Below are 21,121 nucleotides of genomic sequence, written 5' to 3'. Positions count from 1 at the left end.
ATACAATAAAATCCTAATATGCAAATCGACCGAACAGCAGAACAACCGATCGCTATGACATGCACTGACCACCAGGGGGCAGATGCTCAATGCAGTAGCTACCCCCTGGTGGTCAGTGCACTCCACAGGGAGAGCGCTGCTGAGCCAGAAGCCGGGCTCACAGCTGGCGAGCACAGTGGCAGTGGTGGGAGCCTCTCCTGCCTTCACTGAAGGCGGGCAGTAAGGAGCAAGGGTTCCCAGACTGAGAGCCCTGGACTGTGAGAGGGATGTCTGGCTGCTGGCTTAGGCCCGATCCCGGGGAGGCGGGGATCGGACCTAAGCCAGCAGGCGGACATCCCTCAAGGGGTCCCGGGCTGTGAGAGGGCATAGGCCAGGCTGAGAGACCTCCCCTCCAGTGCAATAAATTCATGCACTGGGCCTCTAGTAAAAATAGAATTAACATTGACCAACTAAAAATTATTCTTTTTTATCCCTGATGGCCCCAAATAGTTTGACTTGTTTGAAGACTATTTCAGCACATTAGTGTGGCCTGATGCCTTTTAGTCTGGGAATTTTTGTATTGATCTCTTTTTAACTGTAATAATGGCCATAGGTAATATAAGCAAAAAATATTTGAACCTGTCCAGCATGGCTCAGTGGTTGAGCATGGAACTATGAACTAGGAAGTCATGGTTCAATTCCCAGTCGGGATACATTGCCCGGATTGTAGGCTCGATCCCCAGTGTGGAGTGTACAGGAGGCAGCCAGTTAATGATTCTCATCATTGATGTTTCTATCTCTCTCTCCCTCTCCCTTCCTCTCTGAAGTCAATAAAAATATTTTTTTAAATGAGAATTAGTAACAATATGTTGAAGTACAATAAAATCTGATTTTCAGTGTAGGAATATAAGCATTAGGAGTCAAGAATTTGTATTTAGACACTAAATAAAAAAGGTCACAGTTTTGTCATAAAAGAAATGAGAAATTCACTGGAGAAAGGACTGTATCTTCATATGTGGTTCTGCAATCTAGTAATTAGACTCTATTTGATTAATATAGTGTTACATTGTTTTTACTATAGTGCTTTTCTATCCAGTGGACATAATACTGTACTTTATTCCTAGTGCATAAGCTGCTAACATATCTCATTTCCTATGAGAATGAAGTGACATATACAGAATGTGTTGTCATAGTTAGAAACATTCAAATATTGGGGGGCGGGGGGAGAAGAAAAAAGGAAATAAGCCTTCCCCACTCATAGATGTATCTGCTGCTGAGAATTGGTGAAAAAAAAAAAAGAGTAGCTTAGCAATAAAACGCTAGCCAACAAGGCAGAATATATTTCTGAACTCATTTTTTTGTATTTTTAATTTTATCTTTTTTTCCTCTTAATATGTTATAATTCTTTTTAATACTGTCTGTAACAACAATAAACTTCTTTGTATCTGCCTTATGCATTTTTTCAACACAGTAGATGGACTTATACGTCAACTATAATAAAAAAATAGGTTGCAATTATATATAAAAATTACTTATTTAAAAATTTTTTGCACAGAAGAGATGTTAAAAGGGGAAAAATGAACCAGGAAGCTTTGTTTTTCCCAAGTATTGTTTATAGATTGCTACAGGGATATTATTATATAGTAGCAATTTGTAAACAGTCTGTCTTTGGCTCTATAGTATTCTCTCACTCAAAGATTTAGACATTTTGGCATAGACTTAAACATGAAACTTTGAAACAGAAAAGTGCAAATTATCTGGTCAAAAATGTAATTAGTAAAAGAACATCTGATAGACAGAAACCAAATATTCAGGATTTATTACCTTTTTTTTTTTTTTTACTCTTTAAGAAAACCTCTTGGGAGATGAAGGAAAACCTCTATTTGGAGCACTTCAAAATAGACAGGTACGTGTATTCTTACAGAGTACATGTAACTCATGGTATGCTCTTTTAAGGAATCTGCAATTAATTTATCTTTTTAAAATTCTTTATTCATTCGTTTTTCTATAAAATTAGCAGAATTCTATGTTGTTGTTTTTTAAGGAGCTACTTCAGTCTCATAGAGACTGAATGGCCATTGTATACTTTATTATTTTTTATTTTTTTGAATCTAAATAAATCTTTATTGTTCAGATTATTACAATTGTTTCTCCTTTTTTCCCCCCATATCTCCCCATCATCCGGTTCCCTCCCCCCCCGTTGTCCTTATCCATAGGTGTATGATTTTTGTCCAGTCTCTTCCCATACCCCCCACACAGACACCCCTTTCCCCCTGAGAATTATCAATCCACTCCCATTCTATGCCTCTGATTCTATTATGTTCACCAGTTTATTCTGTTCCTCAGATTTTTAATTCACTTGATTTTTATAATCACTTGTTGGTAGATATGTATCTGTTGTTCATAATTTTTATCTTTACTTTTTTCTTCTTTTTCCTCTTTTTAAAGAATACCTTTCAGCATTTCATATAATACTGGTTTGGTGGTGATGAACTCCTTTAGCTTTTTCTTATCTGTGAAGCTCTTTATCTGCCCTTCAATTCTGAATGATAACTTTGCTGGGTAGAGTAGTCTTGGTTGTAGGTTCTTGCTATTCATCACTTTGAATATTTCTTGCCATTCCTGTCTGGCCTGCATAGTTTCTGTTGAGAAATCAGCTGACAGTCGTATGGGTGCTCCCTTGTAGGTAACTAACTGTTTTTCTCTTGCTGCTTGTAAGATTCTCTCTTTGTCTTTTGCCCTTGGCATTTTAATTATGATGTGTCTTGGTGTGGTCCTCTTTGGATTCCTCTTGTTTGGGGTTCTGTGCACTTCCTGAACTTGTAAGTCTATTTCTTTCACCAGGTGGGGGAAGTTTTCTGTCATTATTTCTTCAAATAGGTTTTCAGTATCTTGCTCTCTCTCTTCTGGCACCCCAAAAATTCGGATATTGGTACGCTTAAAGCCATCCCGGAGGCTCCTTATGCTATCCTCACACTTTTGGATTCTTCTTTCTTTCCGCCTCTCTGGTTGGGTGTTTTTTTCTTCCTCATATTCCAGATCTTTGGTTTGACTCTTCGGGTGCGGTGGTCTACTCTGTATATTCTTTATTTCAGACAGTGTATGCATAATTTCTGACTGGTCCTTTTCCATTATTTTGGTATTCTCATTAAGGTCCTTGAAGGTCTCTTCAAGTTTCTCAGTGGTTTTTAGAAGATTCTTGAGTAACCTTATAAATATGGTTCTGAACACTGTGTCGTCCATTAGTTTGCTTTCATCTATCTCTCCTACTTGTGACATACTTCGATGTCTCCACATTTTGGCTGCCTCCCTGTGTTGATGGAGTGGCTTTGTGTGGTCGGTGACCTATAGGGGCCGGTAGCTCAGCTTCCCCAATCACCCTAGGTGATCGCTCTTGGTACTCCCCTTTGTGGGCTGAGTGGAAAGTCTTGGTGTAGTTAAAAGCCCTGATTGCTGTTGGTACACTGGGAGGAATTGACCTCCGGTCCAATTGGTTGTGAGGGCCTGCTGTGTCTATAACAGAAGAATTGCTGTGCTGGAGACACAGTAGGGCTTTGGTGCTCACTGAGTCTGCCTCTTGAATGTGTCCCTTATGAGAGTGGTTGAAATATGGTGTCGTCCACACCGACAGAAAAGTCACTCTCACTCTCCGACCGGCCGAGAGTCCCGTAGGCGTCTGGGTCCCCCGCGTGTCCCCAGAAACTGGAGTTCAGAGTGGTTGGGATTGTTGGTATCACTGGTGGGAATTGATCTCCAAGCCAGTTGGCTGTGAGGATCAGCAGTGTCTCTGCTGGGAGAGCTTCTGTGCACAGCTTGGATGGGGCGGAGTCTCAGGGTGGCGCAGACAAGCTTTGGTTTCCCGTCTGCTCCGCCCTAAGAGGGGCGGTTTCTCCGTGCCCGAATTAATGGCTGCGCGCCTCTGAGAGAAGGCAGCTTTCGAGCCTCTCCCGCTGCCTAACAGACCAGTTTCTCCCTAGCTGGGGCTGGATTTCAGTGCAGACCGGAGGTTTTGTTTTTCTCCCGAACGAGAAATCCAGTCACTGGGAGGGCTGTGCTCAGCTTGGATGGGGCGGAGTCTCAGAATGGCGCAGACAAACTTGGTTTCCGTCCGCGCCGCCCTAAGAGGGCTGGTTTCTCCGTGCCCTAATCAATGGCTGCGCGCCTCTGAGAGAAGGCAGCTTTCGAGCCTCGTCCTCTGCCAAACAGACCAGTTTCTCCCCGACCGCAGCTGGATTTCAGTGCAGTCGGGAGGTTTTGTTTTTCTCCCAAATGAGAAAGCTAGCCACGCAGCGTCTGCTGCCCTCCCTCTCCGCGCGCTGCGAGCAAGCCTGCCGTGTATTCAGCCGCCCGCCCTTTCCGTGCTCACGGATCTCCGCACCTCCACAGCTCCTGAGGCTCAGCGTCCCCCTCTCTTTTTTTCTCTAGTTGTAGGTTTTCCACTCTGCCAGCTTTCCGGTGGTTCTGGACAGTGTGCGCTCTGTTTTCAGTTGTAGTTTCAAAATTGTTGTGGTAGGCAACAATTAGGTGTTTACCTTATGCCGCCATCTTGGTTTCTCCCGCCATTGTATACTTTAAAGCTTACTCAATCTTGGTAATTCAATGTAATTCTGAGAGATTTCAGATGATACTGGTTATTTTTTTCTCCCCTTCTATGTTTATTGCAAAATTAAAAACCTACATTTTTCCTTCTTACTAACTTTAATTATTAATGACCTGGTGCACGAAATTCGTGCACATTAAAAGGGGATCAATTAGAGGAAATAATATTGCTATTTGCCCTTTCTCTATAATAGAAGTGTCAGTGTGAAAGAAAATTAGTGAAAAGTATATGAAAACCTTCCTCCTGTCAGAGTCTGGGGCACACCACGGGACCCAGAGTCAAGTCCCCGCCCACCCACGTGCGCCTCAAAATCACGCGAGACCCAGACACAGCCGCCCCTCCCCCAATTGAGCTAGATTCAGACCCGGCCAGTCCCACCCTTGTCAAGCCCTGCCAGGCAGGGGCCGTAGCCTCAGGTCCCCTGGCCCAGCTCCAGGACGGGGGGCGTGGCCTGAGGTCTCCCAATCCAGACCAGGGAGGGAGGCATGCCTTGAGGTCCTCTGTCAAGCCCCACCAGGTGGGGGACACGGCCTGAGATCCCCTGTCAAGCCCCGCTGGGTGGGGGTCATGGCCTGAGGTGCCCTGTCAAGCCCCGCCAGGCGGGGGGGCACAGCTTCAGGTCCCCCAGCCCAGCACAAGGAGGGGGGCGCAGCCTCAGGTCCCCCGTCAAGCCCCGCTGGGCAGGGGTGTGGCCTGAGTTCCCCCGACCAAGCACTGGGAGTGCACCTTGAGGTCCCCCATCAAGCCCTGCTGGGTGAGGGGCACAGCCTGAGGTCCCCTGTCAAGCCCAGCTAGGCAGGGAGGCGTAGCCTCAGATCCCCTGGCCTGGTGCTGGGACGGGGGCACGGCCTGAGGTCCCCTGTCAAGCCCCACCGGGCGGGGAGTGCGGCTTGAGGTCCCCCAGCCTGGTAGCAGGGTGGGGGGAGCAACCTGAGGTCCCCTAGCCCAGCACCAGGATGGGAAGTGCACCTTGAGGTCCCCCGTCAAGCCCCGCTGGGTGGGGGGTGCGGCCTGAGGTCCCCTGTCAAGTCCTGCCAAGTGGAGGACACGGCCTGAGGTCCCCTATCAAGCCCCACAGGGGCAGAGGAGGGCATAGCCTCAGGTCCCTGCTGATTGCTTGTTAAGGCTCCTTATGGGAACTTGGCCTCAGATATGGGTGCAGCCATCTTTGTGACGGAGTGATGGTTAATTAGCATATTCCCTCTTTATTAGATAGGCTGGCTTAGCTCTAGATAAGTCATCATACCGAATTCAAGAATAATAAAAAATAATAACAAAAACTAAGCCATATCTCCTTGATGGGCATATCCTGACACTTCAGGACTATACTCCTGCCTCAGGCCTAAGTCTCATTACATGCCCTGAAAATGGTACTTAGGAAATGTGCTCAGTAGTTCTGTAAACACAGAATGGGCAACCAAGGACTTCCTAGACCACTCCCTTTCTAGCCATTGCATTCTTATTTTTCTGACAGCTGGCACAGGGGACTTGTAGTCCACAATAGGCTTCCCTTTAGTTCCCTGAATTCACTGGTTTTCTGCCATTATTTTGGAATTTCTATTAACATATTTATTTGTACAGGTCTCAATAGAATAAATTGGATCAAGCATTTAAGAAATTGACTCTGGAGAAAATGAGTACTTAAATGAAATTGAAATGATTATAGCTTTAATACCTCTATGTCATGGAAAATCTATTAAAAGTTTGGGGAGCATAAATAATAATTAAAAAAACATAAATAATAAAAAAAATAAAAAATAAAAAAAATAAAAGTTTGGGGAGGTCCTAAAATTTTGTAGAAGTATTAAAATATTGTAATTTATTTGTAAGAATGTACAGTGTATAATAAGTCTGCAACTAATTATTTTTACAGTGAATAACTTAGGTCTATTATCTTCCCTTATCTTTTTATCTTCCCCTTTTTTATAACTTAGCATAATGGTCTGAAAGCATTAATGCAGTTTGCCATTGCACAGAGGAGTACCTGTCCTCAGGTCCTGATACAGAAACATCTGATTCGTCTCCTATCAGGTAGAGTCTTCTCTGAATTATTACTATGTTGTTATTTACATTTCTTTTTCATCACATATCTGGCAGTGTATTTGTTAAGAAACAACATACTGCACTCATTTTGAACATGCCAAAACAAAAAATAAAACAAAAACATACTGCCCTAGCCAGTTTGCCTCGGTGGATAGAGCATTGGTCTGTGGACCAAAGGGTCCCGGGTTTGATTCCAGTCAAGGGCACATGCCTGGGTTTCAGTCTCAATCCCCAGCAGGGGCCATACAGGAGGCAGCCGATCAATGAGTCTCTCTCATCATTGATGTTTCTATCTCTCCTCTCCTATCCTCTCTGAAATCAATAAAAATATATATTTTTTAAAAACACACAAAACATACAGTTGTCCCTGTAATACCTTCAGTTTTACTTTAAGTATCAGGTATTTTCTAAAGGTTTTCAACTTATGTCCCTTATACAAATCTAGGGGCTTTATTGAACCAACATCCATAACCATTAACATCCTTATATCCCAATTTGGTTAGAAAAGGGGGCAATGACATGGATAGATTTTAAAATACGTTTAATTTTGCTGGTGAATCAATGTCAAAGTTATGTAAAATAATAGAAATGTAATAATCTCAGAATGCAGGTTTATGCATTTGTGCCCTTTGGTTTTCTCAGGTTCTAACAAACTAGCAATTAACTAAGTTCATATGATGCTTGTAATTAATATAAAAATAAAAAGGATTAGAGATTATACAGTAATAGAATGATTTAAGATTTAACTTTCGTTTTGGTTATCTGCATTTCCATTTGGGCATTTGTATTACAGAAGCTCCTCTGCATCTAAACAGGTCAGGCTTAAAAAGGACTGTTTATAAGGCCACTTGTTCATAAGTTCAAAATGTCATAGGAAGGGGGCGTTTAAACTTGTCCTTCCCGCATATGTTTCTACAAAATAACCACTACTGGAACCCAGTTTTTACTCAGAAGCCTATGCTCCTAATTAACTTTAATTCTTTTGTTTAGACTCTTGAATTTGGGGTTAAGAAATTAGCCTAATCTGGAAAGAGTCTTCTTGCCTTCATTTGAAAAAGTTACAACTTTATTGAAATACTACTGACCCGGTGCATGAAATACGTACACATTAAGAGGGGATTAATTAGAGGAAATAATTTAATATTGCTATTTGCCCTTTCTCTATAATAGAAGTCTCAGAGATGAAAGAAAATTAGTAAAATGTATATGAAAACCTTCCTCCTGTCAGAGTCTGGGGCACACCACAGGACCCAGAGTCAAGTCCCCGCCCACCCACATGCACCTCAAAATTGCGTGAGACCCAGACCCGGCTGTCCCCCCCACCATTGGGCTAGATCCAGACCCAGCCAGTCCCACCCTTGTCAAGCCCTGCCAGGCAGGGGGCATAGCCTCAGGTCCCCTGGCCCGGCGCCAGGATGGGGGGCATGGCCTGAGGTCCCCCAGCCCAGACCGGGGCGGGGGGCGTGCCTTGAGGTCCTCCATCAAGCCCCGCCAGGTGGGGGACACGGCCTGAGATCCCCTGTCAAGCCCCGCTGGGTGGGGGGCATGGCCTGAGGTCCCCCGTCAAGCCCCGCCAGGTGGGGGGAGTGGCGCAGTCTCAGATCCCCCGGCCCAGCACCAGGAGGGAGGCGCAGCCTGAGTTCCCAGACCCAGCACTGGGGGTGCACCTTGAGGTCCTCCCTCATGCCCCGCTGGGTGAGGGGCACGGCCTGAGGTCCCCTTGTCAAGCCCCGCCAGGTGGGGGATGCGGTCTGACGTCCCCCGGCCTGGTGCTGGGGTGGGGGGCGCAGCCTGAAGTCCCCTGTCAAGCCCCACCTGGTGGGGGTACGGCCTGAGGTCCCCCAGCCTGGTGCTGGGGCAAGGGGAGCAGCCTGAGGTCCCCTAGCCCAGCACCAGGATGGGAAACGCACCTTGAGGTCCCCTGTCAAGCCCTGCCGGGTGGGGGGCGTGGCCTCAGGTCCCCTGGCCTGGCACTGGGGCGGGGGTGTGTGGCCTGAGGTCCTCCAGCCTGATGCTAGGGCAGGGTCACGGCCTGAGGTCCCCTGTCAAGCCCCACAGGGGCAGAGAAGGGTATAGCCTCAGGTCCCTGCTGATTGCTTGTTAAGGCTCCTTATGGGAACGTGGCCTCATCTGTGGGTGCAGCCATCTTTGTGACAGAGTGATGGTCAATTAGCATATTCCCTCTTTATTAGATAGGATAATTAATTTTCTCATTTTTATATATACACAATCCTTACTGTTATTTTAAATTCTTGATTTACTTCCTTCTTACTCTTTCCCTCACTTGTAAATTTAGAGACTGACTAAAAAGTCAATAGCTTTTGAGCTATCTGCATTTCCTTCCAGTCATCAATCCATATTAACCTTTATTTTGTTTAGGAGGCTCTTCTTCATCCTCATTTCACTTACACTGGTTTGCATGCTCTCCCTGCTTCCCACCCCCCCCCCCCAAATTTATTCACTTATTTATCACAGAACATTTAGAAATTTGTAATAAGGGGGGGAAAGTAGAGAACATTGTAAAAAAGTAATTCTTTTTATTCAGCAAATATTTATTGAACAATCTCTATTTCAGTTATCCTAGTTTATTTACCTTTGCCTCCTATATTCTATCTTTTAACCCTTAGATTTATCCAAGGCCTTCCAGGAGCCTTTTCTCAGTTTAGTTTATATTTAATTCAGATTCCCATATCTTAAAGGTATAATGTACCAGTTTATCAGTTTATTTTATAATCCAATTATATTTTTGTTTTAGATGTTTATATTTTGCAATATATTTAACTACATTGCTATCTGACTGACTTATAATTATTTATTTATTTTAGTTGTTCTTCCTAACCTAAAATCAGAAGATACACCTTGCCTTCTATCTATAGATCTATTTCATGTTTTGGTAAGTGTTCAATAAAATTTTATTAAAAGTCTCTCAAGTTTATAATTTCATGTGTTCTCATTCAAATTTATGCTCTTTGTTCAAGATTATAAGCTTTTGGTGCTCAAACTTTGAAGTTGTCTCTTTTGTCTGTTGTGTTTACAAATAGATACAGATTTGACTGAGACCATCAAAATCACTGTAAAAATGAAAGCACATTTACTCTTTACTTTGTAATAGGTCCTATCATGGTTGATTATAATTATACAAGCAAACTTTTTCTAATATATACTGCTTTCCCTCTCCCCCTTTTTCTTAATTTATTTACATTATAAACAGTGAATGACAGCTTTAGCTATCTTAAAATTGTTAGTTATTTGGTGATAGGAACTGGCCAGGGACACAGCTAGGCTTCCCCCAAACACTGGTGGATGGGTGGCAACTGTTTTGTGAGTTGCTTGAAGAACTTTTCTATTCCTGTAATGATCTAATTTCTTCAAAACACATTCTCTAGGGAAAGCAGTGGTGAGATTGGGAGCATGGAATTTGGGTTAGCCATTGTCCTCATCCCTCATTTTCCAGGCCTCTGCCTAGTGGTTGTCAATCCTGTCTTTTGGAATCTCTTGGGGGAACTTTGAAAAGAATGCTAGTAAACAGGACCCTAACCGCTGAGATTTTGATTAGGTTGGGCTGGGGTGGGGCCTGTGTATCAGTGTTATTTTAAGAGCTTTTGAGCTATCTGCTCAAAAATCCTCACTTACTGAATCTTCTGAACCTCACAGGGTTGAGACCACTATCTAGAACTAGAATAAGTAGACCCAGCAAAGAAATAGCCTGTTTGGGATGACTTTTGTCCTCCATTTTTGCTACATTATATTCTAAGATATTCTCTTGAATAATTAGGAAAAATATGATAGTTATTTATAAAAAAAACATACAAACATAGTGCAGCATCTGGTGCCCTTTACAGTTAGTTATGAGATTAATTTGTGTTGGTCTTTGTTGTTACCCATGTAATGTCCATTTTCTCTTATAGGTAGGTGCTGTGTTAGCATTCCCATCCTTGTATTGGGATGACACTGTTGATCTACAGCCTTCATCAATTAGTTCTTCTTATAACCACCTTTATCTCTTTCATTTGATCACCATGGCACACATGCTCCAGATACTTCTTACCATAGACACAGGTAACTACATTGCTATCTTACTGAATGACAAATTCCCATTATCTGTTGACTATAAATAATATTTGCCCATGATTTATTGGCAAAATTAATTGTACTGTGGTTAATCATATATTGCTAAGTTCTGTATTTTGTCTGTTGTTGAAGGATCATTCATTTGTACTTTATGGATGCTCTTTATATATAATTATAAATTATTATATAACTAGAGGCCCATGAAATTCGTGCACTCAGCCCAGTCTGCACCCTCTTCAATCTGGGACTCCTTGAGGAATGTCCGACTGCCCGATTAGGCCTGATCCCACCGGGCAGTCAGACATCCCTCTCACAATCCAGGACTGCTGGCTCCCAACCAGTCGTCTGCCTGTCTGCCTGATTGCCCATAACTGCTTCTGCCTGCCAGCCTGATCCCCCCCTAACCACTCCCCTGCCAGCCTAATCAACTCCTAACTGCTCCCCTGCCAGCCCAATTGCCTTTAACTGCCCTCCCCTGCCAGCCTGGTCGCCCCTGTCTTCCCCTGCAGGCCTGGTCACCCCCAACTGCCCTCTCCTGCTGGCCTGGTAACCAGTAACTGCCCTCCCTTGCCAGCCTGGTCGCCCCCAGCTGCCCTCCCCTGCAGGCCTGGTCCCCCCCAACTGCCCTCCCCTGCAGGCCTGGTCACCCCCAACTGCCCTCCCCTACAGGCCTGGTCCCCCAAACTGCCCTCCCCTGCAGGCCTGGCCCCCCCAACTGCCCTCCCCTGCAGGCCTGGTCACCCCCAACTGCCCTCCCCTGCAGGCCTGGCCCCCCCAACTGCCCTCCCCTGCAGGCCTGGTCTCCCCCAACTGCCCTCCTCTGCCAACCTGATCTCCCCCAACTGCCCTCCCCTGCAGTCCTGGTCCCCCCAACTGCCCTCCCCTGCAGGCCTGGTCCCTCCCAACTGCCCTCCCCTACAGGCCTGGTCCCCCAAACTGCCCTCCCCTGCAGGCCTGGCCCCCCCAACTGCCCTCCCCTGCCGGCCTGGTCCCTCCCAACTGCCCTCCCCTGCAGGCCTGGTCCCCCCCAACTGCCCTCCTCTTCAGGCCTGGTCCCCCCCCAACTGCCCTCCTCTGCAGGCCTGGTCCCTCCCAACTGCCTTCCTCTGCCAGCCTGGTCACCCCCAACTGCCCTCCTCTGCTGGCCTGGTCACCCCTAACTGTCCTCCCCTGCTGGCCTGATCGCCCCCAACTGCCCTCTCCTGCAGGCCAATTTGTGGCATCCATCTTGTGTCCAAATGGGGGCAGCCATCTTTTACCACATGGGGGCGGCCATCTTGTGTGTTGGAGTGATGGCCAATTTGCATATTACTCTCTTATTAGATAGGATAATAAATATTTATTAAACATCCATGTTTAGCAAGGCTGTGGTTTTGCTCTTTTTGTTTCTGTGGGTAATATACTGATAAAGTTTACATAATAGTTTTAATATCAGAATCAACTATTTAGATTGAGAACAAGGGAAAAATCCTCACTTGAAAACACATTATTTTTATCCTGGAACCATGAAATTGAGGTGTAATTTGTAAATAGAATAGCCAGTTTATAGATTTATCTTTCAGAATTTTTTTTCAGGCCTCCCCCTTGCTCAGGTTCAAGAAGACAGTGAAGAGGCTCGTTCTGCATCTTTTTTTATGGCAGAAGTTTCTCAATATACAAGTGGGTGAGTAGCAGCAGTCCATTAGTATAATCTATCTTAGTATTATTTTAATAATTCCACATCTTTGTTCAGTTGTTTGACAGTATAATTTCTGAACCATTTTAATTTAAACGACGAGCAGAGGGCTTTTGGAATAACAGCTAGCCATTTATTTGTTTCTAAGACTGAAAGAAGTTTTGGCACATCTTTACTCTTGTAAACTATTATGGGAATATAGGCAAAGGATGATAGAATTTTTTTAAATGGCAGCATTTAGTTTAAATAAATGTAGAAAAATAGAAAATAGGTTGTCTTTTGAAGCACTTAACAAATTAGAGATTAACTTTATGTTCTGAATGTGTGTGTGTATGTTTATTTTAATGTTAGTAGACTTTATTTTTTCTTACTTTTTTTTAGTAGACTTTATTGTTTAGAGCTGTTTTAGGATTACAGAAAAATTTAACAGAAAGTACAGCATTCCCCATTTATTCCCTCCCTCTAACAATTTCTCCTATTATTAAAATCTTGCTTTAGTGTGGTAAATTTGATAAACCAATATTAACACATTGTTATTAACTAAAGTCCATAGTTTACATTATATTCACTCTTTGTGTCGTACCATTACAGTATCATATAGAATAGTTTACTGTTCTTCAAATCACCAGTTAATTTTAATACAGAAATCAGGAAATTATTAATTTTGTTTTAGCTCACCTAGCTACTTTGGTTAGTGATAAATGTATCTGTTCTATATTTCATTATAAGGATTAGGAAAAAGAAGAAAGTAGTTCTTTGTCTTAAAACTATAAATGGTAAAAGGTTCAGGATTTGTAATTTCCTTTTTTAAATTTTAATTTATTAAATTTATTGGGGTAACATTGGTTAATAGGGTCATATAGGTTTCAAGTGTACATTTCTATGATATATGATCTGTATATTGCATTGTGTACCCATCTTCCAAAGTCCAGTCATATTCCTTCACCATATATTTGGCACCCATTATCCTTTACTGTCCTCCCACCTCCTTCCCTCTGGTAACCACCATACCATTATCTGTCTGTGTCTATGAGTTTCAGTTTTATATCCCATACTAGAGGCCCAGTGCACGAAATTCGTGCACAGGGGGGCGGTATCCCTCAGCCCAGCCTGCATCCTTTCTAATCTGGGACCCTTCGAGGGATGTCCGACTGCCCGTTTAGGCCCAATAGTTGGACATGCCTCTCACAATCCAGGACTGCTGGCTCCCAGCTGCTCGCCTGCCTGCCTTCCTGATTGCCCCTAACCACTTCTGCCTGCCAGCCTGATCACCCCTAACCACTCCCCGGCCAGCCTGATTGATGTCTAACTGCTCCCCTGCCAGCCTGGTCACCCCTAACTGCTCTCCCCTGCAGGCCTGGTCACCCCTAACTGCCCTCCCCTACAGGACTGGTCCCCCCCAACTGCTCTTCCTTGCAGGCCCGATCGCCCCCAACTTCCCTCCTCTGCCGGCCTGGTCCCCCCTAACTGCCCTCCCCTACAGGCCTGGGCCCCCCCCCCCCAACTGCTCTCCTCTTCAGGCCTGGGTCCCCCCCAACTGCTCTTCCTTGCAGGCCTGGTCACCCCCAACTGCCCTCCCTTGCAGGCCTGGTCCCTCCCAACTGCCCTCCCCTGCTGGCCTGATCGCCCACAAATGCCCTCCCCTGCTGGCCATCTTGTGGTGGCCATCTTGTGTCCACATGGTAGCAGCCATCTTTGACCACATGGGGGCAGCCATCTTGTGTGTTGGAGTGATGGTCAGTTTGCATATTACTCTTTTATTAGATAGGATATGAGTGAAATCTTATGGTTCTTAGTCTTTTCTACTGACTTATTTCGCTTAGCATAATATTCTCAAGGTCCATGCATGTTGTCACAAATGGCAGTATTTCATCTTTTCCTATGGCTAAGTAACATTTCATAGTATATATGTACCATATATTCTTTATCCATCCTCTAAAAAAGGATGCATTGGTTGTCCCCATTTCTTTGCCACCATGAATAATGCTGCAATGAACATAGGGGTGCATAAATCTTTGCAGATAAATTATTTCGAGTTTTTTTAGATAGATACCCAGAAGAGGGATTGCTGTGTCATATGGTAACTCTATTTTTAGTTTTTTAAGGAATTGCCATACTGATTTCCATAGTGGCTGTACTAGTTTACATTCCTACCAGCAGTGAATGAGGGTTCCTTTTTCTCCACAACCTCTCCAACACTTGCTATTACATGTCTTGTTGATAATAGCCATTCTAACAGGTGTGAGGTAGTATCTCATTGTGTTTTGATTTGCATTTCCCTAATAGCTAGTGAAGTTGAACATCTTTTCATATATCTGATGGCCATTTATATGTCTTCTTGGGAGAGGTATCAGTTCAGGTTCTCTGCTCATTTTTTAATTGAATTTTTTGTTTGGTGTTGAGTTGTATGAGTTTTTTTATATATTTGGATATTAACCCCTTGTCAGAACTGCTGTTTGCAAATATCCTCTCCCATTCAGTTGGTTGCCTTTTTGTTTTGTTGGTGGTTTCTTTTGCTGTGCAGAAGCGTTTTAGTTTGATATAGTCCCATTCATTTATTTTTACCTTTACTTCCCTTGCCTTTGGGGTCAAATTCATAAAATGTTCTCTGTGACCCAGGTCAATAAGTTTAGTATGTACCTATGTTTTCTTCTATGTACTTTATATTTCAGATCTTATATTTACGTCTTTATAATTAATTAATTAATTTTGAATTAATTTTTGTACAAGGGGACAAATTGTTATCTAGCTTCATTCTTTTGCGTGTGGCTTTACAATTCTCCCAGCACCATTTATTGAAGAGGCTTTTTTTCTCCATTGTGTGTTTTTGGCTCCTTTGTTAAAAAGTATTTGCTTATGCCTTAGCTGGTTTGGCTCAGTGGATAGAGCGTTGGCCTGCAGACCAAAGCGTCCCAGGTTCAATTCTGGTCAAGGGCACGTACTCGATTGCAGGCTCCTGGCCCTGGTTCAGGGCATACCAGAGGCAACCAATTGATGTGTCTCTGACATCAGTGTTTCTTTCTCTCCCTCTCCCTTCCACTCTCTCTAAAAAATCAATGGAAAAATATCCAAATAGTATTTGCCCATAAACCTGTGGTTTTATTTCTGGACTCTCAATTTTTTTTATTTTTTTTAAAATATATTTTATTGATTTTTTTTACAGAGAGGAAGGGAGAGGGATAGAGAGTTAGAAACATCAATGAGAGAGAAACATCGATCAGCTGACACTTGCACACTCCCCACTGGGGATGTGCCCGCAACCAAGGTACATGCCCTTGACCGGAATCGAACCTGGGACCCTTCAGTCCACAGGCCGACGCTCTATCCACTGAGCCAAACCGGCCAGGGCTGGGATCTCAATTTTTTAATAATATGTTATTTAATCTCCACAAATTTGTAGTCTTCTTTACTTTCTTTTTGCAGTTGATTTCTAATTTTTAAGTATTGTGGTCAGAGAATATGCTTGGTATAATTTCAATCATCTTGAATTTGCTGAGACTAGTTTTGTGGCCCAACATATGGTCTATCCTTGAGAATGTTCCATGTGCACTGGAGAAGAATGTATTATCTGATGTCCTTGGATGAAAGACTATGTAAATGTCAATTATGTCCATTTGGTCTAATTTAAGGACCAATTTCTTTGTTGATTTTCTGTTTGGATGATCTATCTAGAGCTGTCACTGGAGTATTAAGATCCCCAACTTTGATTGTGTTTTGGTCTGTTTCTCCCTTTAGTTCTCTGAGTAGTTGCTTTATATATTTTGGTGCTCCCTGATTGGGTACATGTATATTAAGAACTGTTGCCCAGCCACAATGGCTCAGTGGTTGAGTGTTGACCTGTGAACCAGGTCACGGCTTCAATTCCCAGTCCCCTTGGGGGACCAGGAACACATCAATAATTACCCTAAATTTAAATGGACTGAATTTACCAAAAAACAGGCACAGAGTAGCAGATTGGATCAAAAAACAAAACCCACCATATGCTGCCTTCAGAGACACATCTAAGCTGCAAAGACATATCTAGATTCAAAGTGAAAAGGTGGAAAATGATTCTTCAAGCAAATAACATACACAGAAAAGCAGGTGTAGCCATACTTATATATCTGATGAAATAGATTTCAAGATAATATAAGGTAACAAGAGACAAAGATGAACATTTTATAATGATAATGGGGACACTATATCAAGAAGACATACTTCATTTTTTATTGATTTCTGAGAGGAAGGAAGAGGGAGAGAGAGATAGAAACAACAGTGATGAGAGAGAATCATTGATCAGCTGCCTCCTGCATGCCCCCCTCTGGGGATTGAGCCTGCAACTCGGACATGTGCCCAGACCAGGAATTGAACCTTGACCTCCTGGTTCATAGGTCATTGCTCAACTACTGAGCCACACCAGCTGGCATGTGACCTTTTGTTTTTTGTTTCAGATAGAAAAACCTCCTTGAGTATTTCTTGCAATACAGGTCTTCTGGCAATGAATTCCCTCAGCTTCTGTATGTCTGGAAAAGTCTTTATTTTTCCTTCATATTTAAAGGATAAGTTTTCTGGATATATTATTACTAGAGGCCTGGTGCACGAAATTTATGCACAGGGGTGTGGGTCCCTCAGCCCAGCCTGCACCCTCTCCAATCTGGGACCCCTCAAGGGATGTCCAACTGCCCATTTAGGCCTGATCCCAGTAGGCTTTTCTTTATAGGTTACTTTCTTTTCCCTGGCTGCCTTGAGAATTCTTTGTTATTAATTTTTAAGTTTTAATACAATGTGACTTGGAGAAGTCCTCTTTGAATTGAGGTAACTAGGTATTCGGTTTACTGCTTGGAATTGAGGATCTAGTTATTTCTATATGTTTGATAAATTCTCATCAACTATTTGTTTGAATAGGCTCTCTTTCCTTTCTTCCTCTCTTTCTGGTATGCCTATTATTCTTATACTAGAGGCCTGGTGCACGAATTTGTGCACGGGTGGGGTCCCTTGGCCAGGCCAGTGATCAAGGCCTATCAGGGGACCGGCCAGGGGAGGGACCGTGGGAGGTTGGTCGGCCACCTGGGGGGAGGGACCACAAGAGATTGGCTGTGGGAGTGCACTGACCACCAGGGGCAGCTTCTGTGTTGAGCGTCTGTCCTCCAGTGGTCAGTGCGTGTCATAGCGACCTGTCTACCTGTCGTTTGGTCATAACAGTTGCTTAGGCTTTGAAATATATGGTCAGATAGTTCTTGTAGAGCTCTTTCTTTCTTTCTTTCTTTCTTTTTTTTTTTAAATATATTTTATTGATTTTTTACAGAGAGGAAGAGAGAGGGATAGAGAGTTAGAAACATCCATGAGAGAGAAACATCGATCAGCTGCCTCTTGCACAACCCCTACTGGGGATGTGCCCGCAACCAAGGTACATGCCCTTGACCGGAATCGAACCCGGGACCCTTGAGTCCGCAGGCCGACGCTCTATCCACTGAGCCAAACCGGTTTCGGCCTTTCTTTCTTTTTTTTAATGCTCATGTCTCTCTCTTCCTTTGCGTCATTTCTAGATTTCTACATTACAGATCCTTTCCTCCATTTGGTTTGCTCTATTTTCTGTGCTCACTAGTTTTGTGTGTGTTTTTTTTTTAATATATATTTTATTGATTTCAGTGAGGAAGGGAGAGGGAGAGAAAGAGAGATAGAAACATCAACGATGAGAGAGAATCACCGATTGACTGCCTCTAGCACACTCCCTAATGGGGATCGAGCCCACAATCTGGGCATGTGCCCTTGACTGGAATCAAACCTGGGACCCTTCAGTCCATGGGCCAACACTCTATCCACTGAGCCAAACCAGCTAGGGCACTAGTTTATTCTTGATCTATTTTATTTAATTCTTCACCTCCAGTATTTCTGTTTGGTTCTTTTTAAAGTTTCTATCCCTTTGATGAAGTACTGGTTTTGTTCATTAAGTTGTTTTCTAAATTGTCTGTATTTTCTTACATCTCACTGAGTATTTTCAGAACTGCAATCTTGAATTTTATGTCATTTATGTCACAGATTTCCCTGTCTTTAAGTGTGTTTTCTGGAGATTTTTCATTTTCTATCTGCCTTACTACCTTGGTTATTCATGGTATTTGACGGATTACTTCCTATCTAGACATCAATGTATGAGTGGCACTTCAAGATTAATATGAAGAGGTCTTTCTATTCTTTTCCAGTTGGTGGCGCTGAATCACAAGTTTTTTTGTTAGCTCTGTGAAACCACAGTGTCGACCCACCACCACTGTCTCTGGCCGCCCTGTAGCTGCAATGCATTGGGCCTCCACAGGGTTCCCCCTTTGCCCCCTCCCTGGGACCGGTCACAGAGTGCACCCTTCACTCAGAGAGAAATGGGTAGTGCTAGTTCTCAGGCTCGCAGATAATGTGCTATGCAACCCAATACCAAGGGCAAAGGGAGGCATGCTCTGGGACAGCAGTCCTCAACTGGTGGTCCGTGGACCACTGGTGGTCTGTGAGGTCCAAAAGGTTGGCGACTGCTGGTTTAAGGAAACCTTCGGAGCAGCGGTCGCCAATCGGTGGTCTACAAACCACTGGCGACCGCTGCTCTGGAGGCTAAGGGGAGACTAAGGGAAGGTGGCCAAACTCCATGGCTTTGTTTCTCCATCTGAAATGCCAGCCACTTGACAATCATGGCCATACTACCATGTACTGTATGTGTCTTTGCTTAGGGTTCTCAGTTCAGCCACAGCTTGTATTGCTCACTCCTGCCTACTGAGTCTCCTCCTGGCTGAAAGGAATGTCAGCCACCACTGTTTTCCTCCTCTCTTCAACAGAGCCCCGCTTTGAGCATGTCTGGCTCGTATCAGCCCCTTTCCCTTTTGCCTTCCCCTTTTGCTCTACTTGCCCATCTTTAGGTGTTTCAGGGTGTGGATCTCTCAGGTGTATTTGTGCATTGAGCATGGAATCATTTGTTGAGATAGCTGTTCAAACTGTTGAAATTTCAGGGAGAGAGACCAAAGGGAATCTCTTACACTACCATTCCTCTGACGTCACCTGTGGTTTTCTTTAGGAAATTATTAGATTTATAGTCTGAAGCTATAGCTAGTTAAATACTTTGTTTTAAATGTTTAAAAATTAAATGGATAAAAATTATTTAAATGCTTAGCTATGTTTTTGAAAGGGGGTCTGTTTAAAATCTAGGGTTTTAGGCTCATTAGTATTCTGTGCTGTTCTGAAATTATTGCCTCTTAGCTACGTTGGCTGTGATATTCCTGGCTGGTATTTGTGGGTCTCACTGAAGAATGGCATCACCCCTTACCTTCGTTGTGCTGCATTGTTCTTCCACTATTTACTTGGAGTAACTCCACCTGAAGACCTATTTACCAGTAAGTAGAAAAATGAAATCATAGTAGTAAATGAGAGGCTATTTTATCTTACCTTTAGCCTCAAGGATACCAGGGGAGAGCATACAAAAATCTTGTTGATTCTAGTATTCCCCACCTCATTCATCAGTATCCCTGCCCTGGTGTTAGGTTAAAGGTCAGACCAAAAACCAGATTAGCTTTATAATCTACAAAATCTACTCATGAGTCCTTTCTATGTATAGTTAATGTGTTTGAGTTTATAAAATGCCTGCATGCAGAATATAACTGATAGGATGGGATATACAAGAAATTGGAAAATTGGTTGCTCTTAGGAAAGAGAACTGTTTGGTTCAGTAGGAGGAAAACTTTATTGTACACTCAGTTGTTTAAATTTTGAACATACGTCTATTTTATAAAAGAATTAAAATGCTCCTGGGAAAGGTCTCCAGTATTAAACCAAGGACATGTATATTTAACAAAGGCATTTTCTCCTTTACTTGCCTTAAATCTAGATCAAAGTCAAGAAGGCTTCCTTGTGGCTTTGTATAGGTAAAAATCAGAGCACTTGTATGATTTTGGAAGAGTCACCAAAATTTCTTGTAGATTCTTCCTTTTATCCTTTGAGATTAAATTGACCAGGTCCGCTTTTCTGACTATCAGTTTCTTTGTTTTGAACTCAGTTTAGTAGGGTTTATTGAATCTGGGTTTGTCCTGATTCTATGTAAAATAGGATGCTACTTTTCAAGTAGTTACCATTACAGATCTGTTGTTGGCAGTTTTAAAAAATCATGTATTAATTTATCTAGTCAGTGTTGTAATATCATAGTTAAAGTTCTTTCTTTTATCGGGAGGAGACTAAATATAAATAGACAGACAAACTTGTCAAATGGTGATAAGAACTGCAAAGAAAAATAATAATGGAAGGGTTTTCTGTGAGGAGACATTGAGCAAAGAGACATTGAAAAAATAGAACTGGGGAGAAACCAAGATGAAGGCATAGGTAAACACCTAAACTGCTGCCTCACACAACAATTTCAAAACTACAACTAAAAGACAAAATGGACATCATCCAGAACCACAGGAAGGCTGGCTGAGTGGAAATTCTACAACTAGAAGGAAAGAGAAAAGCACACTGAGACTCAGAGGAGCTGCGGAAGTAAAGGCAGAGGTACAGAGGCACGTGCGTGGAGAGGACTGGCAAATGAGTACACAGCTGGCTTTCTCAATCGGGAGGGAGACAAAAGCTCCTGACTGCTCTGAACTCCAGTTCCGGGCGAGACTCTGGGGACCCAGACTCATACGGGGAGAAACTGGATGTCTGACAGCGGGTGAAACTCGAGGGCTTTCTCTTCGAGGTGCTTGCAGCGATTACCGCGGGACACTTGAGACCCAGGGGCCTCTTAGGGCAGGGCTGACTGGAAGCCATTG

At 43.4% G+C, this 21,121-nt stretch overlaps 1 protein-coding gene across 4 annotated transcripts in view; it reads left to right on the top strand.

Annotated features, from left to right (window-relative positions):
• Positions 1-21,121, top strand: part of UBR1 (ubiquitin protein ligase E3 component n-recognin 1) — a 151,236-nt gene that overhangs the window by 106,104 nt on the left and 24,011 nt on the right. For all 4 annotated transcript variants that reach the window (XM_079769305.1, XM_079769303.1, XM_079769304.1 and 1 more), the window contains 6 exons: positions 1,830-1,885; positions 6,514-6,610; positions 9,448-9,515; positions 10,531-10,681; positions 12,269-12,356; positions 19,581-19,714. In XM_079769305.1, the coding sequence (XP_079625431.1) occupies positions 1,830-1,885; positions 6,514-6,610; positions 9,448-9,515; positions 10,531-10,681; positions 12,269-12,356; positions 19,581-19,714 (594 nt within the window). The remainder of the gene's footprint in view (positions 1-1,829; positions 1,886-6,513; positions 6,611-9,447; positions 9,516-10,530; positions 10,682-12,268; positions 12,357-19,580; positions 19,715-21,121) is intronic.

The sequence above is a fragment of the Cnephaeus nilssonii genome (assembly GCF_951640355.1).
Source record: "Cnephaeus nilssonii genome assembly, chromosome: 4".
NCBI classification, from domain to species: Eukaryota; Metazoa; Chordata; class Mammalia; order Chiroptera; family Vespertilionidae; genus Cnephaeus; species Cnephaeus nilssonii.
The sequence above is the reverse complement of the archived record's forward strand: the minus strand, read 5'-3'. Positions and strand labels throughout refer to the sequence as shown.